The 21,150-nt window shown below is 37.4% G+C and overlaps 2 protein-coding genes across 2 annotated transcripts; both read left to right on the plus strand.

Annotated features, from left to right (window-relative positions):
* Positions 1 to 281: 281 nt before the first annotated feature.
* mfsd10 (major facilitator superfamily domain containing 10) lies at positions 282 to 8,736 on the plus strand. Its single transcript, XM_062417834.1, has 13 exons — positions 282 to 417; positions 1,614 to 1,792; positions 2,685 to 2,781; positions 2,927 to 3,030; positions 3,260 to 3,418; positions 3,532 to 3,723; positions 4,251 to 4,353; positions 4,450 to 4,561; positions 4,670 to 4,778; positions 5,846 to 5,936; positions 6,658 to 6,705; positions 6,830 to 6,919; positions 8,131 to 8,736. The coding sequence occupies exons 2-13, from the start codon at positions 1,640 to 1,642 to the stop codon at positions 8,232 to 8,234; spliced, it is 1,362 nt and encodes a 453-aa protein (XP_062273818.1). The 5' UTR covers positions 282 to 417; positions 1,614 to 1,639; the 3' UTR covers positions 8,235 to 8,736.
* Positions 8,737 to 9,788: 1,052 nt separating this feature from the next.
* Positions 9,789 to 20,288, plus strand: LOC133979174 (selenocysteine insertion sequence-binding protein 2-like). Its single transcript, XM_062417645.1, has 18 exons — positions 9,789 to 9,941; positions 11,134 to 11,237; positions 11,353 to 11,527; positions 11,626 to 11,701; positions 12,174 to 12,388; positions 12,501 to 12,585; positions 12,681 to 12,775; positions 14,139 to 14,285; positions 14,442 to 14,504; positions 14,691 to 14,789; positions 15,507 to 15,636; positions 15,770 to 15,936; positions 16,036 to 16,165; positions 16,300 to 16,471; positions 16,565 to 16,785; positions 17,833 to 17,987; positions 18,135 to 18,318; positions 18,459 to 20,288. Exons 1-18 carry the CDS (start codon positions 9,933 to 9,935, stop codon positions 18,584 to 18,586), a joined length of 2,355 nt encoding a protein of 784 aa, XP_062273629.1. The 5' UTR covers positions 9,789 to 9,932; the 3' UTR covers positions 18,587 to 20,288.
* Positions 20,289 to 21,150: the final 862 nt, after the last annotated feature.

The raw sequence follows: 21,150 nt of genomic DNA on the forward strand, positions 1-21,150 counted from the left end.
AAGCTTGTCATATTATCTATTGTGTCAAATCTTCATCTGAAAAGTAACTAAAGCTGTCAAATAAATGTAGTGGAGTAGAAAGTAGAAAGTTGCATCAAATGAAAATACTCAAGTAAAGTTCAAAAGCTCAAATTTAAACTTAAGTACCGTACTTGAGTAAATGTACTTACTTGTCACCACTCTGCACATACAGGTCACTGAGAGGAGCGGCAGAAACACAGAAATACGAGCTTACGAGGATCACCTGAACGCAGCACTCGCCTGTGAGTTACGACACATTTTAGTCATCCAAATGTAAGAGGACTCCGCTTCCTGGTGTGGACTCATAATAATAGACCGATGAGATACAGAGAAGTCAGAGCTGCTGCTGCTGTCGCTTTGATACCAACCTGTGATTCATGATTGAGCGGATATCATGTGAGTAAAATCTCTGTTCGTGGTTAGAAATGTTCAAGAGGAGGCAGTGATGCTGGTTGAACTGCTGGTCAGTCTCTGGAGGATACATCAGCTACCTGTAGGAAGTGTGGGTTTTATTAAGAGTTAATTAGTCTCATTTACAAAACGTTTGCACCTAAATGCATTCAGTGAGGAGTTTACCGACACTGTGTAAAAACTTTACCTGAGTATTTACAGGAATTGTTTCCTCCTTCCTCCTCCCTCCTTTATTTCCTCCTTTCTTTCCTGGTGTCTTACTGTAAGATGTAGAAAATCGACACTATGATTAATACTGGCAATGCATCTGCTATTGTAAACTATTATTTGTGTGTGTATGTGACATAATAGTGGATGCTTTTATTAATAGGAGTCATTCATAACTTTCACACATTCAGCTTGGGTGGCATCACACATCACATACTGAGCAACTACACACACTGTTCATGTATGTTTACTGAGATAAGAGCTGAAACAATTAGTTGACTGACTGATTAATTAGTTAACAACAGATAACATAAAGAAATAACTGATTTAAGTCATTTTTAATGCAATTGTTAGGATTTGATGCTTGTCTTTAAAAGCTGAGACACACACATTGATTTTTAAGAAGTTGACCTTTTTTCAAACTTAATTAATTGAGAACATAAACAGCTGATTAGTCAATAATAATAATAATAATTAATAGTTGCATGAATCCACAGATCACTTACATACTGCTAGTGTTGACAGTTTATGTTAAACGCCCCGAAATTTCCTGCAACTGTAACTGTAAGCAATTAATGTGATATTAATTATAGGGAAGATTAAGCCAGTGTTAAATTGATGAACTTCCATTTAATTCTGATTTAACCTCGAGAGTCCTCAGGTCAGATACATGCTTATTAAGCATCTGATTCAGTATACATGGAGAATAACATTTGCAGTTGTAAATGGTTTCAATGGAGCAGCTCTTTCAAGGAACTAAAAACATCAATTCAAACTGTAACACCAGTGACACAGCTCTTTCCAGGAAACTTACGAGGAAATGAGGAAATTATAAACCTGTAAAAAAAAAAAAAAAAAAAAAAGCTTCTTGGTTTCAACACATAACAGATTGTAATTTTTACAAACTACATTTCTTTTATAGTCACGTCTGCTTTTCCTAATAATTACTATCCGTGTTTTTTACCCATGAACAGAAGAGACATCGCATCTTGTCGTAGGAATGTCAGCCGTAAACAAATCTGCAGAAGATGGCGGCGTGTTCTCGTCAAAGGTCATCAATATCGTGTTTATCATCCTGCTGCTGGACCTGCTGGGATTTACGCTGATTCTGCCTCTCCTGCCTTCAATTTTGGACCACTATGCACAAACAGGGGTTAGTTCAACTGAATAACTGCTTCTCATAACTTTCTATTTGACCATTAAAACTGTACCATGTTGCCTAATAATTCACTGTCAGAAGATATGGACACACATTTGATTGTCAAATTCAAATGATCAGAATGGTTTGGAAGATATGGGTATTAAACATGAAGCGCCAGTTTTTTATTTAGATATATGACCATTTTTTATTCAGGAAAATTGACAGAGCATTAATCTCCTTTACAGCAATTCCCTGAGTTCACTTTCATACAGGTTAAAAAGGATGTAAAACATGTGATAAAAAACATAGTAATTACAGTAAAATGTCAAACAAAGCAAATAACTAGCAGATACATCTGGCCAGAGTGAAATAAAGTGATAAAAATGGAAAAAAAAGTCAAATAACAGAGTATAAATAACAAACAAGTCTGCCAAGAAGGATATAGCGACAATAAAAACAATATATTTATAGTAGAAAAGGTCAAATAAAATAAAACAACAAATATGAATCAACCAAAGCAGAGCACTATATGATAATCATATAATCCAGCAGACACTTAAAATAATCTACTAATAAAAGTTATCATAGTTGAACTAGTGTTTATTGCCGCCAACAGTAGAAATTGGTATTACAAAACAACCCCCAAAAAAAAGGGTGAAAAGAGGAATTTGAATGGGACATACCGGACTGACGTTTTGCAGAATTTGATGTGATGCTCCTCTGAACAAAGGCAGCTTTGTGCGATCCCATGAAAACCATCACTGACTCATGAGTGATTAGAGAGTCTTTGCTGCTGTGACAGTCTGCTTGATGACTAACCCTGAAGTGACCTCTTCACTGCATCGTCACATATCATCCCGTGTGATGTGTGACGATGTATTTTCTATGTCTTCATGTCCGGCAGGATGGAGTGTATCAGTCTCTGCAGAGCGTCGTGGACTGGTTCAGGGAGGCTGTCGGCATCCCCATGGAGAAGAAGTACAACAGCGTCCTGTTCGGAGGTGCTTGGATTAATTTCATACTCGATACAGCTCATATGAAGCTCTTTTTGCATTACGTTACGATCGATTAATAGAATTTCATTGATGCAGAGGTTCATTTCAGGTCATCAGTTTTAAGTTTCGTGCTTCTTAATTTGACTTTCAGGTCTGATCGGGTCCCTGTTTTCTCTGCTGCAGTTCCTGTCTTCCCCTATAACCGGGGCCCTGTCAGACCACTACGGCAGACGACCCCTACTCCTTCTTACCACAGTGAGTACCACACCAACTCTGTTTAGTAAGTAACTTTATTATATAACTGCTGTATTCTGTCACTTTTAAAGCTTCACAGAGAAAAGCAGCGGTGTATTGATATCATTATTATTATGAATCATCGATTCATTCGCTTTGCACGGTTCATCTTCCATTCATGTAAGAAACCTGTGCAGCCTCGCCATCATCGCTCAATCATTTTGGTCTAATTGAGCGCCTTGTGTTCCAGTTAGGGCTGATGTCCTCCTATGCCGTCTGGGCCGTTTCCCGGAGTTTCAGCATGTTCCTTTTGTTTCGAGTAATTGGGGGCATTTGTAAGGGCAACGTCAGCCTCTGCACTGCCATCATGGCCGACCTGCCTTGCCCAAAAGCACGGAACCGAGGAATGGTAAGAACGGATCATGAGGAAAAGTTTGTCATCAAGATAAAATGTCATAATCAACGATTACTCTCTCTAGCTCCAGCTAAATGTTAGAAATGTGATCATTTCATTTTGACCAGGCCATGATCGGCATCGCCTTCTCTATGGGCTTCACTATCGGACCTCTGATGGGCGCCTACTTTGCCGTCAGCTCCAAAACGACAGGAAACGTCTTCTACCAAACTCCAGCTCTGCTTGCCTTGGCGTTCAGTGTCGCTGATCTGCTCTTTATTTGGCTCATGCTGCCAGAAACACTCTCAAAGGACGTAAAGGTCAGTTATGGAAACATGTCACACTGAATCATGCCACATACTGGTTACATACAGTATATACTCATGTACAAACTAATATTTATTGTATACTGTATTGCAGTTGGTATACAAGACATCAACATACTTTAATATTTTAGACTAACAGGAAATTATATCATACCTGTGCTGTTAGATTAAATATTTGGCTTTCCACCAAATATTTTTGCATGAGGGCTGAATTTGGCACCCATGCTGCTATTTGCGTAACTTTTCCTGCTCTAACGAGTATAACTGCACTAACAGAGGAAAGAGGAAGCTGTCATTCAAACACACTCTGTACATGCACACACAGTCTTTAAAAGGGATCTAATTAGGCAACATAAGTGGTTCCTTCACACCTGTGTGGGTCATTATCAGCTAAGCCAGTAATGAATGGTTAGATAATAACCATGCACCACTAAAGACAAGTTGGTTGCTTAAATCATTTAATTGGCAGCAACATTTTTCTGTCAGACAAGTACAGATTTTTTTTTTGTGTTTAATTTTAGGCCTCGTCTTCAGGGTTCGGAGACTCCAGGGACCTCCTGAACCCGTTAGCTTTGTTCCATTTTTCAGCTGTCACCAGAACAGAAGATCCACCTTCCAAAGAAAGTGAGTTTACCGTCAGAGGTTTACACCCACTTGACCCATTTATGAAGCACAAATGTACTTTGGCACACTAACAGGAAAGTGGGAATGTCTTTACAGGAATGCAAAAGCTTCAGGTGTTGGGTCTGGTGTATTTCTGCTACCTCTTCCTGTTCTCCGGTCTGGAGTTCACGCTGAGTTTTCTGACTCATCAGCGGTTCCACTTTACAAGGTATGAACTCAGAGATAAAGATGTGTACTCTGACGGTTAGATTTAACGCACTTGAACAGCAGCATTCTTAGTTTTACAATCATCTTTTTTTTTATTATCTCTGAACAGTATGCAGCAGGGAAAGATGTTCTTCTTCATTGGTGTCATCATGGCTTTGATTCAAGGAGGATATGCTCGCAGAATCAAACCCGGGCAGCACATCAAAGCTGTTCGTATGGTAGGATTAATCTCTGTTCATATGACACACAGACTCAGGAAAAATAGTCTTTGCTGATGAGATGTGATGCACCACTTCACAAATGTTTTTCTTTATTCAGGAAAATCTGCATGTCCAGAAAACTTCTAAAAAGCACTGAATTAAGTTTCCTCAAAAGAAATATAGAGCTCGACCAATATATTGATCAGCTGATATTATCAGCCGATATTGGCCTATCACAGATATATCGGTATCTGCGTGTATGTTGTGCGCTATGTTATATAAGGAGCATTTTATGTATATTTGATCCTTTTTCTTTATTCAAGTTTAATATAAACCAATGTATGTTTTTATTCAGTTTTTTTAAATGTATGGTTATTTATAGTTATTAAATTTACAGTGAAGTTTCAGTGCACTGATATCATTTTATATAATGAAATGTATTATTGAACTGTAAACGATTATATTTTAAAGCCACATTTGAGGGATCATTGCAAAAAACAAGACATCTGTGTATATATTTTATATATTTAAGATCGGCCAAATATATATAGATAGTGGATTTTTTTTTTTTTTGGTCCAAAAAATCCAGTATTGGCTGGATACTACTACATTTCACATTCACATTTAATTTACAAAAGATTTTGATATTACTGGTGACAGTAAAATTAGTTCAAACTTAATTTTGTTGCCAGATAAGTTAATTATCCTATAATGGGTAAGTGTCAATTTTGGCAAATGGAACTGTATAATTTTAAATGATTCATTATTTTGTGATGGGTTAATATATCCATCAATATTGTGCTACTTATGTGGGTCCAGGTCATGGCTAACTAATTAATTACATCACTAGTTATTAATGTTATATAAAACTGGGAAATACTGTAAAAAGTGTGATATAAATATTAATACATTCATCTACTTGATAAATATCTAAAGGCCCTTTTGTCTTTATTGGTTTGACGTCATTCATTGATCCGTGTGACAGTGAAATAGGTTTTAAATTAAACTATGTGGTGCTGAAAATAATTAAATGATCTGCACTTTGCAGAAACCCTGTTCCTGAAATGTGTTTCTCTAATTTTTAGGCGATCATAGCTCTGATCCCAGCGTTTATTCTCATTGGGCTATCGTGGAATATAATGATGCTCTACACTGGCCTGGCACTTTACTCTTTTGGTGAGTCATGTTTAGATTCACTCTGTCTGACTGATAAACACTGCTGAGCCGTGCACATTCAAAGAGTACGTTTAATAAACAAGAAATGCTTAAACTAGGTCAGTGTTATTTATATAGCCCAAAATCACAAATATATCTTTAAAGACTTTACGATCTATACAGCATGCAACACCCTCTGTTAGACCCTCAGTTCAGACAGGAAATCTCAGGAAGAGCAACAGAGGAGGGATCTCACTTCCAGTACAGACAGAGTAGGCAGAAAGAACCGAATCACAATGTTAGATAGATTGCAAACATATATAAAGAATATGGATTACTAAAAACTGGTACCTGGACTACTGACGACAAAAATACACAAGAGGCAAAACTCAAACATTCACAAACTACATATCGGCCATATTTTAATATTCAATATACAGTAGGTATATGACAATTTTAAGACATTATTAAACAAAAAAATGTATGTGATATGGTATAATAATGAGAGATAATTAATCACTGCAGCAGAAAATCTTGAAAAAATGAATAGAATAATTTAATAATAAATAAAAACACAACACATAACATCAAATGTGACTCACAGCTTGTATGTAGTTGATGCATGAATAAAAAAATATACTTATCACATCAAATATATCTATATGTAATGGATTTATGTATTTATTTGTGTTGAATGAAATGCGTTCTGTGTTTATATGTTATATTTCTGCTCTCGTCACAGCGGCTGCATTAGTCGTCCCATGCCTGTCGACGCTCGTCTCTGACCACGGTGAGCCTCTTTGTTGTTTCTCATTCACAGAAACTCACAAACCATTTTGACTTTGCTATAACTGTCTAACACTTTCTCTGCTACTGTTTATTCACTGTGTGTGTATATATATATATTCCTACAGGCTCAGCCAATCAGAAAGGCACAGTGATGGGGATCCTGCGTAGTTTGGGCGCACTGGCCAGAGCACTGGGTCCAGTTGTGTCTTCCTCTGGTAAGAAAGACAGAAGGCAGTGAAAGGAAAAATGTTCTCGACAGTTTATGAAACAGTAGCAGACAGACATGAGTTACAAACAATTTTGAGGCAACACTGTGTGATTGCCTCAGTTCTGTACATGAATTATCAATGGCGTAATGAGCCCCAATGCAAGATGTGGTCTGGCACCTTCTCTTTTACGGCTGCTTCTTTCAGTTTTCTCTTCTGAAACCTGCTTTTTTTGTTTGTACTCCATAGTTTCTTTGTTATTTGCTGTCTTTCTTCTGTGTGGATTTTGCTATGCAGCTATACTCATATTTATGATAAACCAAAATTCCACATGGGCACATCTGCACATCTTTGAACTTCAAATCGCCCATTTATCCTTATTTAAACTAACTTAATTTAGAAATGTAACATAGAGGCATGACTCAATACATTATAGGCTTATATATGTGTAACTGTTGCTATTGTATTGTTATTTATTTGGTGAATGAATAATAACTTTATCATAATAATAATAATAATAATAACAACAACTTTATTTATATAGCACTTTTTAAAACCGAGTTTACAAAGTGCTTTGGCACACAAAGCAAAGACATACAACACGGAGCAGTAACAAAGCCGACATTAACAAGATGAAAGTAGAAGACAATGAAATAAAGTAAGGAGAAAAAGTAAAATAAAATGAAATATAAAGACAGTAACAATAAACAAGCAACATCACATAATCACATAAAAGCTAGCCTGTAGAAATTAAGAAGAGATTTAAAAGAAGTTACCCGTCTTGTAAGCCTTATTTCCTCAGGCAGGTCGTTCCAAGCTGAGGGAACCTGATGGCGAAAGCGCGGTTACCTTTAGATCTCAGCCTCGCCTTTGGAATCTAGGACTGCGGGCTTGCATTTCTGCTATGTAGCTTGGAGCTAGACCCAGACATGCTTTAAAAGTGATGAGTAAAAGCTTAAAATCAATTCCAAAACGAACAGGGAGCCAGTGGAGAAAAGGCAAGAATGACATCAAGTATGTGACACCATGGAGCAAATGACTTGTCTCACTGTGTCATCTTAAGAACTATAAATACTTAATGCATACCATTTAATTTTAGCTGCCTCATGTATACTGAAGACAGAATCAGGGCTTGAGATGTGGTAGATTGATATGGTAGTTACGTCCCTGGAGATTAACTGTGGTAGAATAATGTTTAACCCTTGTTGTTTGCTTTACAGTTTACTGGATAGCTGGAGCACAGACCTGTTTCCTCCTCACGTCAGCCTCTTTCATCGTACCTCTGGCTTTACTGAGCACAGCTAGAAGACTGAAGGAGGAGTGAGCGACACGAAGACAAGAGAGGCTTCAAAGAGCTCTGTTAACGCTTTTTACTCCACAAGAGAGACTGATTGCAGAGACGATCTGATGTTTTTTTACTGATACGTTGAATGTTATGATGTTTACAGCTGCTGGGAGAACAAGCACTGAATTATGACTTTATCACAAACAGAAATAATGAAAAGATGTGTGTTTTTTTACGCTGTTTACTGAGGATCATCTCATGAAACAAGATAACGCAGGAAAAGATCTACGTGCCAAAAGATGGAGATTTGTAGGAGGCATGTCTTTCATGTGCACATTTAGACCCGTGAACACTATGGTACGCATGGGTTAGGGTGAATTACAAATAACATTCCTTTGAAATATACAACATTCAGCTTGTGAAATATAATAATTACTTTGTACCGCAGTATTTTATCAATCACCGATTTTATATTTTAGCAAAGTAGTTTTATTTAGCTCTTTTTTCAAAAATGTTTTTCTATTTTCTTGTCATTCAAATGAATAAATAAAAAAGTCAATAACCTTTTCAATAAGCTTTGAGGTATTTGTACTTTATTTGGGTATTTCCTTTTTATGCTGCTGTACACTCTGATCTCACTGCATCTTAGAGGCAGTATATTGTACTTTTTACTAGTCTACATTTATCTGAATGTTATCACATTATTTGCAGGTAACGAATTTACATACAAACATATGATACATTTTTAAAATATGATGCATTTTTATGGATGAAACTACATATTAGTTAAAATTGTATTATTACACCCTGAAATGGACTGTCTGACTTTACTATTGATACCTATATTTAGCTGGTAATCAATGTTTTACTTTTACTTGGATTGCAAAGCCCTCTAAACTTCTCACATGGTTTCATTTCAATAAATGTTCAAATGATCCAATATCACAGCAAAAATCAAAGATTAGAGAAAGAGTAAAAAAAACTGAAAACAGATTTGTTTATCTGAACTATGTTTTTTCTTCTTTCTTCGCCCATTAATCATCTCATGACCCCTCACATTTACCTGATGAGTCTTTGAAAACCACTGGACTAAACTAGCTAACTGTATATAAAGTAGTGTAAACTAGCTCCACCTCCAGCAGCTACAACAGTAACATGCTGCTCTAACACTGATGCTTCACTATTAATAGTTTAATGATGTCATATATAATAATATATCAGCCAGAGGGACCAAACCACTACTTTTACTGTAATACTTTAACTATATCACTCATAATACTTGTGTACTTTTACTGCAATACTTTAACTACATCACTCATAATACTTGTACTTTTACTGCAATACTTTAACTACATTTTGCAGCTAACACTCGTATTTAAGTAGGAGTTTCATGCAGGACTTTTACTAGTAATGGGGTATTTCTACATGACTATATTGGTGCTTTTTCTTGAATAAAGGATGAGTATTTCTTCCACTGTTTGTAAATATCTTTTTTTTTCACTGTAAAACCAGCAGATGTCGCTGTAAACTCTCCTCTCTGCTCCACAATGTAAACATCAGCTGTTTCAATCAACTAGCCGAGCTGCTATCAAACAGGTCTCTCTTATATAGCCTGACACGTTGTTGTTGTTAGCATCGATAAACGCTGCTCTACTGTAACAGGCGATATGACAACAACCACACAGCAGACCCGAGTCAACCTGCGGGGATGTGACTGCAAATAGGAACGACCTCAACATGGAGAAGGTAGTTCACACAAAAAAAACACACAACGTATCGGGGCTGTATTTTTTTAAGCTAACTAGCTAGCAGTGCTAATGCTAGCTCTGACATAGCTCACTTATAACGGCTTTTAACGGTTATAAACGTTAAAAACCGTTTTTATCCTTAAAAGCCGTTTTGACCGTTAAACGTGACGGTTTGTCGGACGTGACCGTTCAGTTACGACGAGTTTAATTTACTCCAAAAAGTTAAATATTATATAGTTTAATAGTTTTAATTCCAACTTTAATAATCTGATCGTCAGCTTTTACTTGAATCAGGCGTCGAGCTGATTAAATTTGGTGTGCTTTTTGTGTTAATTATGGATAAAAGTGATCAGATATAATATTAAACAGGTTGCTGTGGTGACACATGTCTGAGCTGAGGATCAATAAGAGTCAAAGGTCATGTGACAGCAGACAGTCAATAATCTGCTGTCTTATTCTGGTTTTAGCCTATTTTGTATCTTCATTGTCACTCTTTGATTGTATTTAAGTGTATTTCTTGAAAGTTATATTGTGTTTCTTTTTCTTTTTTATGCAGTTTTCTTTATTCAGGGTTCCCATGGTCATAACATTCCTGGAAAAGTTATGAAATTAGAAAAACTGTTTTCCAGGCCTGGAAATGGTTTGGAGTTAGGTGAATGTTTTGGAAAAGTTTTGAATTAGGGACCCAATCTGATATCAAAGATAAGGGATACAAGACGGAGAGGCTGCATGAACGTGGAATCTGTTAAAGGACCCACAGAGCCCCCTCCCATTTGACTGTCCCACCCAAATATCAAATGCTTTCATGCTGTACATGGTCATATTTCTTGTTTCCTTAAAGCCTTAATGTCTTTGACGTATGGTCGGGACCATGAAAGCCAAACTTTCTTGAAAAACCCCCTCAAATCTTACTCTGAGGTTTTCTGAAGAGTTAACAGCTCTGGCTATGATGTCCAGATTTGGGATCATGCCAGGTGAAAACCCGTTACTGTGCCCTATAGTCACTATGTGGGCTTACCTTTGTTAAACTACTTAAATTAAGTCATGGAAATTGGGTTTAATATTATGGAAAAGGTTTGAAAATTCAATGGTACAAATGTGTGGGAACCCTGTTTATTGTAAAGCACTTTGAATTGCCCTGTGGTTGAAATAAAATAATTAATAAGTAAACTTGCTGTCTTGTTGTGCAGTCTTTTGACCAGAAACACCAGAGGAGACAGAGGAATGAGCCTGCTGAGCCTCACACGGCCTCATCACCGCCTCTGATATTACCAAATCCATATGTGACAAGAGGGTAAGGAATATATTCACATTTAATCTATTTTATCTCTGTCAAAGCACTCAAATCACTTCACAAGTTTCAATTATACAGCCTCTTATTTGTGTCAATTTTCTCAACTTTACACAAGGAATCGGTCAGGTCTGAGCTCAAAGCAGAATCCATCAAATATTAATGGAGTGGCGGCAGGAAAAGGTGGAGATGTGCCAAGGAGTCACGGCTACAGCAGCAGCCGTCGTGCTGCCAGAGACGCCAGTGATGATTTCCAACAGAGAGACAGGTCCATACGGGATCCACAAGCAAAAGTTGGTTTCATGTTGTTGTTTTTTTAAAGAAAGGCAACTAGATAAAAACAAACTTTCTTCCTGAAACTAATGCCAGTGATTTCCTTTCATCTCCACAGACATCAAAAAACAACAACGACTCTCCGGCTCAAGGCAGAATAATGGGCAAGAGCTCAATGGATGCACAGAAAAGAGGTACTTAAAAATACATGGCAACTAAATGGAGAGTTACTTTTCTTGAATGATCCCTGACTTTAAAATGAGTCAACTTTTAGTGACAGAGTCCCTCTTTTTGTTACTATACTTCCACTGCAGCTCAACAGGGTAACACAAAGAGGGCATTTGACACTAAAAACACTGTAAATGTGGCAGATATCCTTTTGATATGACTAACTCAGACTGCTGAAGCTGAATGTAAGCTTCAGTTAAACTTTGAAGTGCACACTTTGGAGCTTGGCCCAATCATTTATACTGAAAATACCTTCTAATGATCTCTTATGGTCAATATGAACAGGAATGATTACAGTGGGGAAAACTTCTTTCACTGTTCATATGGGTGCCTGACTGTTGTTTTAAGACAGACTGGAAAAATTGTGACCCCGTCCTTTAATTTTATTTCCTTTACTTTTTACTTGTGCACTGACGTTAATATGTAATTGATTTGCAGGTTTTAGAGGTGCCAGATCTGCCCCGAACTCTGCAGGGAGGTCAAAACCAGCACAGACTGACTTGGCCCCATTTGAGGTAAAGATGGCAGATTTCCCAGAGTTAGCTGGTGTCCCGCTGGGTCGAGCAGGCCCTCCACTTGTTCAGAAAGAGTGCTGGGGGCCGAATCCTCCATCTGTGCGCCCTCAAACTCAAAAACCGGCATCTTCCTGGAAGGTGAGCTTACAGAAATATCTAATGAGATATTTTATAGAAGTTTGAGGTGAATGCTCACTAACAAAGAGTTGAACTCATGAATTTGGTGTTACTGTAATTTTCTGTCGAATAGACTGATAGGAAAGCATCTCCAACACAGCCTGACCCCCAACAAAGTGCCACTTATGCTAAGCCAGACTCCTCTGCTGTCCCACCAGGTAGAGTGAAAATTACTAATATCAGTTTTTCACTGACTGTAAGACAACGCAAATACTATTTTATACATTGACTATCTGAATTTTTATGTGAAAAGGTCAGCCTGTGGTGACTTCCTGGGCCAATGTCGCCTCTCAGCCTCCGAAGAAACCTGTCGCTACAGAGAGGACAAACGGCAGCAACCACATGCAGGTTAGCAGATAAGTGTGATTTAGACTTTCTAGATAACAGCTCAGCTTTTAGTTAAACTAGAAACTTAAAAGAAGAATTAAAAAATCGTATCTGGAAAGACTCAACATTACAGATTTTACAACTGCATAATATTTTCAGTGTTGGATACAGATACACTGTGCTTTCCTTCATTAACAATCTCAAAGGTGAAATCTATACCTTTTTATGCAAGTTGTCATTTTTCCCAGCAGTAAGAGATACCGGAAAAAATGTTCTAACTAAAGCAAGATGGGAGTTTATTTGAATCAGCCTAACAAAAATGTAAACAAAACCTACCAAAAATCTGCCATCCAGTGTACTGAAATGCTCATTTGCTCATGCTGTTGTTTTATATGGCTGAAAATATAAACACTGTGAGCAAATATACACCCTAAAGTAACATACAAACTGCATCTTGATAGGTTGTCTTAATAAAGACAGGCGCGTGTTATTTCAAGGTTCAAATACACTCGGCTTGTACTTTCACTGGAATGCGACTGGATCAACCAGACCAGAGCTAGAGGTGCAATCAGATCTCCGCCAGGTGTAAACGTACTCCAAACAGACTGCATTCTTAAGAAGAAAATCCACACAGCAAATTGAGAAGTTACCTAACACACTCTCTTCCTGCTGCCTTAAGCAAGTCTGACAAAAAGGCTACAGGCAAGAGCAGTAGCTAAAAGTCTTCCCTTTTAAAAACGAATAACACAGAATTTTTTTTCTTTGACCTGTGGGTTGAATGAAGAGCTCTTATTAACACCAGCGTCTGTATGAAACATTTACTGTGACTTTGCAGGTTGAACAGACATTAATTAGTAAAGGACAGATATAACCTGACGAGTAAAGTAAGGAGTGTCGAAAATGGGAAAAAAAGGTGCTGGATCTTGTATTTTATGAGGATTCAAACATACTATATGTCTAATATATGACATTTTTACCCATGATTTAATTAGCAATTAATCTAACCAGCATTAAACAACTTGATTACATTCAGTCATCCTTGTTTTTAATAATAAACTTTATTAATTGTGACACCTGCACTGGTCTAATACCCAAATGTAGACTTAAATCTGAGCACACACCAAGAGAATGACATCTGTTAATGGTGAGCTGCCTTTTTTTGTATAAACTGTGCACAGTGAAGGCAGACAGTCATCAGGGAAAAATCAGGGTAATGAACAGGCTTTAAATCATGTACTGTGTTCTTTATTGTATTTGGTAAATGAACATCAAAGTGAACATCAATTGCTGATCATTTCAATGTGTGGCGGTTTAGTCTATTAAAGCTCGGCAAGAAAATGCGGCTGTCAGTCAAAACTTGAATTTCTGTTTTACGTCCTGTCAGACCGAGGATGTGACTGCACAACAGGAAGAGGGAGCCTCAGGAAAGAAGAAACGTAAGAAAAAGAAGAAGAAAGCTAAAGGTGCTGGTGAAGATGTTGAAGTTGAGTCAGAGGAGCCAGCAGTTTATCAGGAGCCTCCAAAGTTTGAGGTAAATAAGACTTGTTCACTGTATTATCATTCAAGCTAAAGGCTAAATCCAGTTTTATACATGTTTTATTAGTTGTTTTTTTTAAATGAAGTTTATATTTATCAAAAAAAAAGCTGCTAGGTTGAAGTTTAAAAAAAAAAAAATCTTCTTGTCTAGGATGAAGAGGAGTTCCCAGGCTTGACTCTTGCTTCTACTGGGACCGCAAAACTATGCAATGAGGTACACAAAAATTACTCGTTTTATTCTTCCAGATGTTTTAATATGTAAATTGTTCTTTTTATTGTTTTATTTTTTAGCTAACATGGATCTTACAGGTGAAAACAAATGTGTCCATAGAATGTCACTTAAATAATTCAGTTAGTTATCTGCAAAATCTATGATGTTTTTTTGTTGTTTTTTTTTCAGGAAAACCAAAGAGAAAGTGTTCAGCATCAATTTGCTGATCAGAACAAGGAAAAAACACCAGCAGCAAAACCTCCCACAGACACAGCTAAGAAAGGACAGGTTTGTATTTTTCTCTTAAATTCAGACTCCTGATATTATCCTGGAGATGTCAGTGCTGTTTTGGAACCATTGGTTTTCTTCTTGGACGTCGTCCGGAGAGGTTGACTTCATGCAATGATCTTTGCACTGTCTGAGCAGCCACTGAAGCACCACATTGTGCCAACACTTGGCCGTCTGTTTTTCAATTGAACGCTGCGTATGTGCCGTCATTTTTCGAGGAGGGTGTGGGTCCTCCTGTACCTCCTAACCACTGCTGCAACTGTGTTTTGTGTTCTGTTCTGTCGCCTACTGATGATCTTACCCATATCTACCCTTTCCCATCTTTAAGAAGTCTCACAGTCTGGTGTCTTACTTGTTCACATACTTCCTCATCATGTGGAGCCATGTTGCATTAGCCACGGCTCAGGCCTAAACTGAGGAAGTTATGGTGCTCACAGGTTCTTTTATAGACTTGTTCACACCATTAGATTTAATTGGAAGTCACAGGTGTACTCCCATTTGTTTCACTGAAGTTTTACTTTGAGGTCTGTACTTTTAGTTTAGTCTGTCCAACTTCTAGCTTCTAACTCTTCGTCTATATAAGATCAACCCCAACTTCAAGCTAAAAATACTTCAGTCATGTAAGATGATATGATGTTGAATCATTTAACATTTTAGTGATATTGCACAGGGGTGTCCTCAGTTATGTACCCTTTTTCTTGATCACCTGCTTTCTAGAAAGCTGAGAAGGTCTCTGGGAAAAAGAGTAAAGTTCCCGTTCAGTTGGACATCGGAAACATGTTGGCCGTCCTTGAAAAGAAGCAACAATCTCAGAAAGCCAAGCAGGACGTCAAGCAAGTCATCTCAGGTCGGTGACATTCAGCATCTTGAACATACTGAACATTAGCCTACTTTGTATTAATATTTTTACTGATCCACATCTGTCAGTGCAAAGTATCAAAGCCAGGTCCAGAATAAATCCTTAGCTGTTTCTTTTATAGTTGGTGGAGGACTGCCCGTCATCAATAAGCAACCATCAGTCCAGAAGAAACCACTTCGACAGCAGGATAAAATTGCACACAATCCCCTGGACTCCACCAGCCCTTTGGTGAAGAAAGGCAAGCAGAGAGAAGTGCCCAAAGCCAAGAAACCTACTGCTCTCAAGAAGGTAAGTCCACTTACTCACTCTGGAACAAATATAGATATATTACATTTTGTGATTTTACAGTACAGGTTTGTCATTAGTTGATTTCTGCCTGATCTTCAGGTCATTTTGAAAGAAAGAGAGGAGAGGAAACAGAGACGATTGCTTGAGGAAAGCGGCCTGCTGCCTGAAGAAGAGTCCAAACTCACAAATGATGCCATAGAAGAAGAGCAGTGTGACGCCAATCTCACAGGTCAGAGCAAGTGTGTAAAATGATAGAAAATGTTATTTAGGGTAATCAACAACTATAAATAGTGAAGAAAACCTTTTATTAATATTGGCTAATATTTGATATTTGATCTGTATTTTGTGCTTCTGTGACCTTAGATGAGGATGTCAGTCCTGTCGATGATAATCAGCCAGAATTAAATGACACAGACCAAACTGAGAAAGAAGGTGACGGAGAGTCCAACACAGACGAAACCGTGGAGGAACAAACCACCTCAGCTGTGCCGTGCTCCGCAGACCGACCCAAAATCCACAGCAGAAAGTTCAGAGAGTAAGATTCTTTTGTGGCTTTGTAGAAAAACATTTAATGTCACAGGTTTTTTCACCTTTGTTAAATTTGAAATATCTATCATTGTACATTCAGCTATTGCAGCCAGATGCTGAGCAAAGACGTGGATGAGTGTGTGACGACTCTGCTTAAGGAGCTGGTTCGTTTCCAGGACCGCCTCTACCAGAAGGACCCCATGAAGGCTCGCATGAAGAGGCGGCTTGTGATGGGCCTGCGAGAGGTCCTGAAGCACCTCAAACTCAGGAAGGTCAAGTGCGTCATCATCTCACCCAACTGTGAGCGCATCCAGTCCAAAGGTACCGAGTCCCTGTGAAAGGTTACGGTTTCACCTTTGAGTCTGTTTCAGGGATTCATTTTATGGAGACTTGGAAATGTCCACAATTTTTTTAAAATTTGAGTAAACTGCATCGAAGAGTTAAAATCTCTTCTCAAATTTTTCTTATTCTGTGGTTAATTGGCCAAATCTGCATGAGAGCAAACTTTGGTTCAAGTGTTTGTTTTTTTGGGGTTTTTTTTTTTTCAAAGTTTCAAATCAAGTTTGTTTAGTTTTTTCTGATAAAGCAACAACAGCTTTTATTCTTATTTGTTTTTTTTTATTTTATTTTTTATTTTTTTGGAAGTACATTAAAGAGATTTTATCCACACTAGACTGGTTAAATCTGAAACCAAGGATTACTTTCAAATTATTCGTCATTTAGTCTGTGAAATGAAATTAATTGAAAAAATCTACAATTACTCAGAGCTTAAGGTTATATTTTAAATTGCTGTACAAAGATATTAAATTCACTATTATACATATAAGATAGAAAGCAGCAAATCCTCACATTTGAAACACTGGTAAGAGTAAATGTTTGGTATTTTTACTTAAAAAAACGACTGAAATGATGAATCAAATTGATGCCAATACAAGTTTTGTCAAGCAAATATTTCAGTTTCAGTTGTGCTGAAAATGCAAATGTGGTCACACTTTGTTTTCACACAATAAAAGATCTCGTAAAGATCTCCGTTCACACTGAAACTGTCCTTCCTCCTTCATTGGTAGATAAAAGAAGTTTTGTTACATGAGTGTTCAAAACCTTCTGATGCTTCCTCTGATATAATCATTTTTGAAAAGCTCCATTTCCTCTGTCAAAATTAAAACATGAGGCAACAGTTTTTTAACATTTCTTCACTGCGGGTGTGAAAAATGGCGTCTTAGTGTGGATAAAAGGCCTTTTTCAGATTTACCCGACCTAATGTGGACCCAGTCTGAACACACCTGGTAGCTTTATGTACTAGCTGGAACACACAATGCATTAAAAAACATGATGCTGAAGTCCATAAAAGTGTTTCGTGTTTCGCAGGAGGCCTGGACGAGGCTCTTCACAACATCATCGACACTTGCCGTGAACAGGGGGTGCCGTTCGTCTTCGCCCTCTCACGGAAAGCTTTGGGTCGCTGCGTCAACAAGGCGGTGCCCGTCAGCCTGGTGGGCATCTTCAACTACGACGGAGCACAGGTCAGATTTATGTTGAACTAACGGAGAACAAGACAGTTGTTTGAAATGCTCCACATCAGTGTTTTTATTTTACTTTGTTCTTATCACTAGAATATAACTTTAGTATTTCACAAAGGCTGACATTTTTTTTATCCTTACTCCTCGCAGGACTTTTATCATAAGATGATCGAGTTGTCATCTGAGGCCAGGAAAGCCTACGAGGTGATGGTGTTGAGCCTGGAGCAGACCAACCAATCAGAAGAAGAGCATGCAGAAAATGTTGAGATAAACGACCCGAGTCTCGCTGAGCAGCCCGATCCCGACACCGCACAACCGGAAGAACCAGAATACAGTAAGTTAAAGTCCTGATCACCCTGTGAACTGGACTGACGAGGTGAAACCGAGTGAAATTTCTTGACTTAGTTAGAGGGAACAATTTGAAAGTGAAATTTTAATCAAACATCTGTATTTTTTCTTTATTTCCTCTTCCAGTAAAAATATGGAAGAAGATGTTGGAGAAGGACTGCAACCACACGTTTTTGAACTTTGAGAAGCAGCTGAGCGCCATGCACTTGGACAGTGAATGTTACGAAAACACTGATGAAGATGAGAAGAGTTGACAGTGGTGACTTCTTATTTTGTGCCTCAATGAATCCACTCACGCTAATCACCAGCTTAGAAGAAACTACGATGGACCGGATCCCACATGCAGGACCAGAGCGTTACGAGGTCTCTCTGCTCAGATGGTTTTCAATCAAAGGATGGCCAGGATGTGGTCGGATAATTTGTTGAATGTTAAAAAAATATGAATGTTGATGCTAATTTGTTAAATGAATCACGATTTCCTTAATTTTGCTCTGCAGATTTTTTTTTGAAAGCTATATTTTTGTGTTTCAAACGATTGAGCGGAGAGTGTGATGATAGTTAATAAACTGGAACGTTTTACCATTGACTTAAAAGGACCAAACCAGCCACTTGAAGAGATCCCGCAATATGAATTCAGGTTGTCTGTGGACCTGCCTGGAGGACGTCTGGGCGGTACTGAATGTTCACAGAGTATCAACCGGATATGCAGGTGTTAGAGAGGATCTGTGAGGATTTGATACGCTGTAAACCACTATAGATTTGCCTGTTTTGTGTTTTCTTCTCTTTTTTTTCAGGTGTTTGAGAAATTATAGGAAATACTGAGAAAGACGAGGGATGACGTTCAACAGTGAAACTTGAGCTCAACGTCTTAATAAGGGGGCAAAAAATAAGGGCCACTAAGATTTTGAGCATGTGAAATGATGGTTATGTTTCACCCTTTATAAATTAAAAAATCTATTCAGGTTTGTGATTTTTAGAAATAAATATGAGAAACTGAAATGAAAAGTTAAATAATGCACATTAACACCTGCTTTTGGTTGTGAAAGCAGGGCGAAAATTTGTACTTGATCATGTTTCACTTAAGTCTCTCTCAGTGCTGAATTTCAGTTTTCTGCTTTGAATCTATTTTGAATTTTTTCCCTTATCAAGTAGCCTTAACATTGATTTAAATTGTGAACGTATTTTTTTTTGTATATTCTTTTTTTTCTTACAAGTTTTACAGAAGATGATAATCAACCTTCTGAGCACGTCCTCAAAATGTCTCTGACTTTAATTTGACTTTTAAATCACCGATAAGATCACCCCAGAGGTCCAGTTTAGAGTTTAGAAATGTGAATCTAAGCTCTTTATCAGCTAAAATATGATATGAGATCCTTGTTTTCATGACAGTAGTTTGTAAAGACTAAAAAAAATCCTGATTGCACTAAATTATAGAAGCTGATTTTTCCTGTTATGCTTCACCACCAAAGTCCTACAAACAGTGTGTAGTTCTAGAGAAAAAAAAGCAAATTAATGTTTAACGTTAGCAGCTGCTAACCTGACCTGGTTTTCAAAGATAAGAAATCACGCAAGCATCACGATAGATCTTAACAACAGATTACAGTAATATTACAAGCAAAGTTGACAATCACACTTAAAAAAAAAAAAGAAGCAATAAATGAAGAAATATGAATGTCTTTGTGAATCTGAAGTTATCAGAAGTCTTGTTGAATCATGTCTTGGTACAACTTTACAGAGAAGAAGATGATTATAAAAGTGGAACTACTGGTAACGTTAATTACAGCTGTGGTGTCATTCCAGGATGTGGCATTTAAATGAAACTGAGTCATCATCGGTGTTATTAGTTTCACCTGTGTGTTTCCTGCTTTGATAACTCAAATAACCTGTGATAAAAAAGGTCCTGTGGTTTATATGAAACTTAAAGCAAAATAAAGTAAAAATCATCATTTTTAAAAATTTACTTTTCTTTCAGTGAAATATAAAGCTACAGCTGGTGAGCACAAAGACTTAAAACTACGATAACGTGGGCAGCAGTGTCAATCTTCCCATGACAGAAAGCAAATTAGTGTACAGGGTGTCCATAAAGTCTCTTTACAATTTAACAAATTTATTACAAAAGCAAATTAATAGACATCTGTGAAAATGTAATCATTTGGGCACCATTAGTTGCACGAAGCACATCAAGACGGTATTCGATTTCTTGCCATTTTCACTCTAGCATAGCCTCATCAATGATGGCAATGGCATCGGTGATCTTTTGCTTCAGGTCGTTGATGTGCCGTATCTTTGTTCGATACATGATACACAAATGCAATGTGATTAAAAACTACCACTGAGTACATAGAACAAATCTGATTAACACATCTCATCAATTGCTTTTGTAATGAATGTTTTAAATTGTAAAGAGACTTTGTGGACACCCTGTATTTTCCCAAAACTTCTCTTTTCAGTGCTCGACTATAAAGTGGTTAAATATTAGTATTATTATTATCTGTGGTCACTAGAGAGAAAATGCAAATTTAGAACCACATGAAGATATGTGTTTGAAATAAAGGAAATACGATATGGCTTTATGTTTTGAAAAATATTTTCTAAGCCAAATCTTTGCCTATATACTTGATATGTAAGATGGACAGTATACAAGTTTCCTCAGAAAACTGTGCAGGATATTGCATGGGATTTTTTTTTTTACCCTGTAAAATTTGATAATTAAGTGTTTTAGACTTTTACTCTGAAGGAGACCCGGAAGTGCATGGTTGTGATTCAGGCGAACTTGACACTACAGCAGCAGGAAGACAGACAATCCGGGACTGTGTTA

This window comes from Scomber scombrus, chromosome 4 (assembly GCF_963691925.1).
Source record: "Scomber scombrus chromosome 4, fScoSco1.1, whole genome shotgun sequence".
NCBI classification, from domain to species: Eukaryota; Metazoa; Chordata; class Actinopteri; order Scombriformes; family Scombridae; genus Scomber; species Scomber scombrus.

Bases quoted from the DNA above. Each gene is read 5' to 3' on its own strand.
- LOC133979174 (XM_062417645.1), top strand. The intron at 12,776-14,138 runs GTTAGCAGATAA...ACGTCCTGTCAG, and splicing joins ACGGCAGCAACCACATGCAG to ACCGAGGATGTGACTGCACA. The intron at 16,166-16,299 runs GTCAGAGCAAGT...CTGTGACCTTAG, and splicing joins GTGTGACGCCAATCTCACAG to ATGAGGATGTCAGTCCTGTC.
- mfsd10 (XM_062417834.1), top strand. From the start codon at position 1,640: ATGTCAGCCGTAAACAAATCTGCAGAAGATGGCGGCGTGTTCTCGTCA. The intron at 1,793-2,684 runs GTTAGTTCAACT...CATGTCCGGCAG, and splicing joins ACCACTATGCACAAACAGGG to GATGGAGTGTATCAGTCTCT. The intron at 3,724-4,250 runs GTCAGTTATGGA...GTTTAATTTTAG, and splicing joins CACTCTCAAAGGACGTAAAG to GCCTCGTCTTCAGGGTTCGG.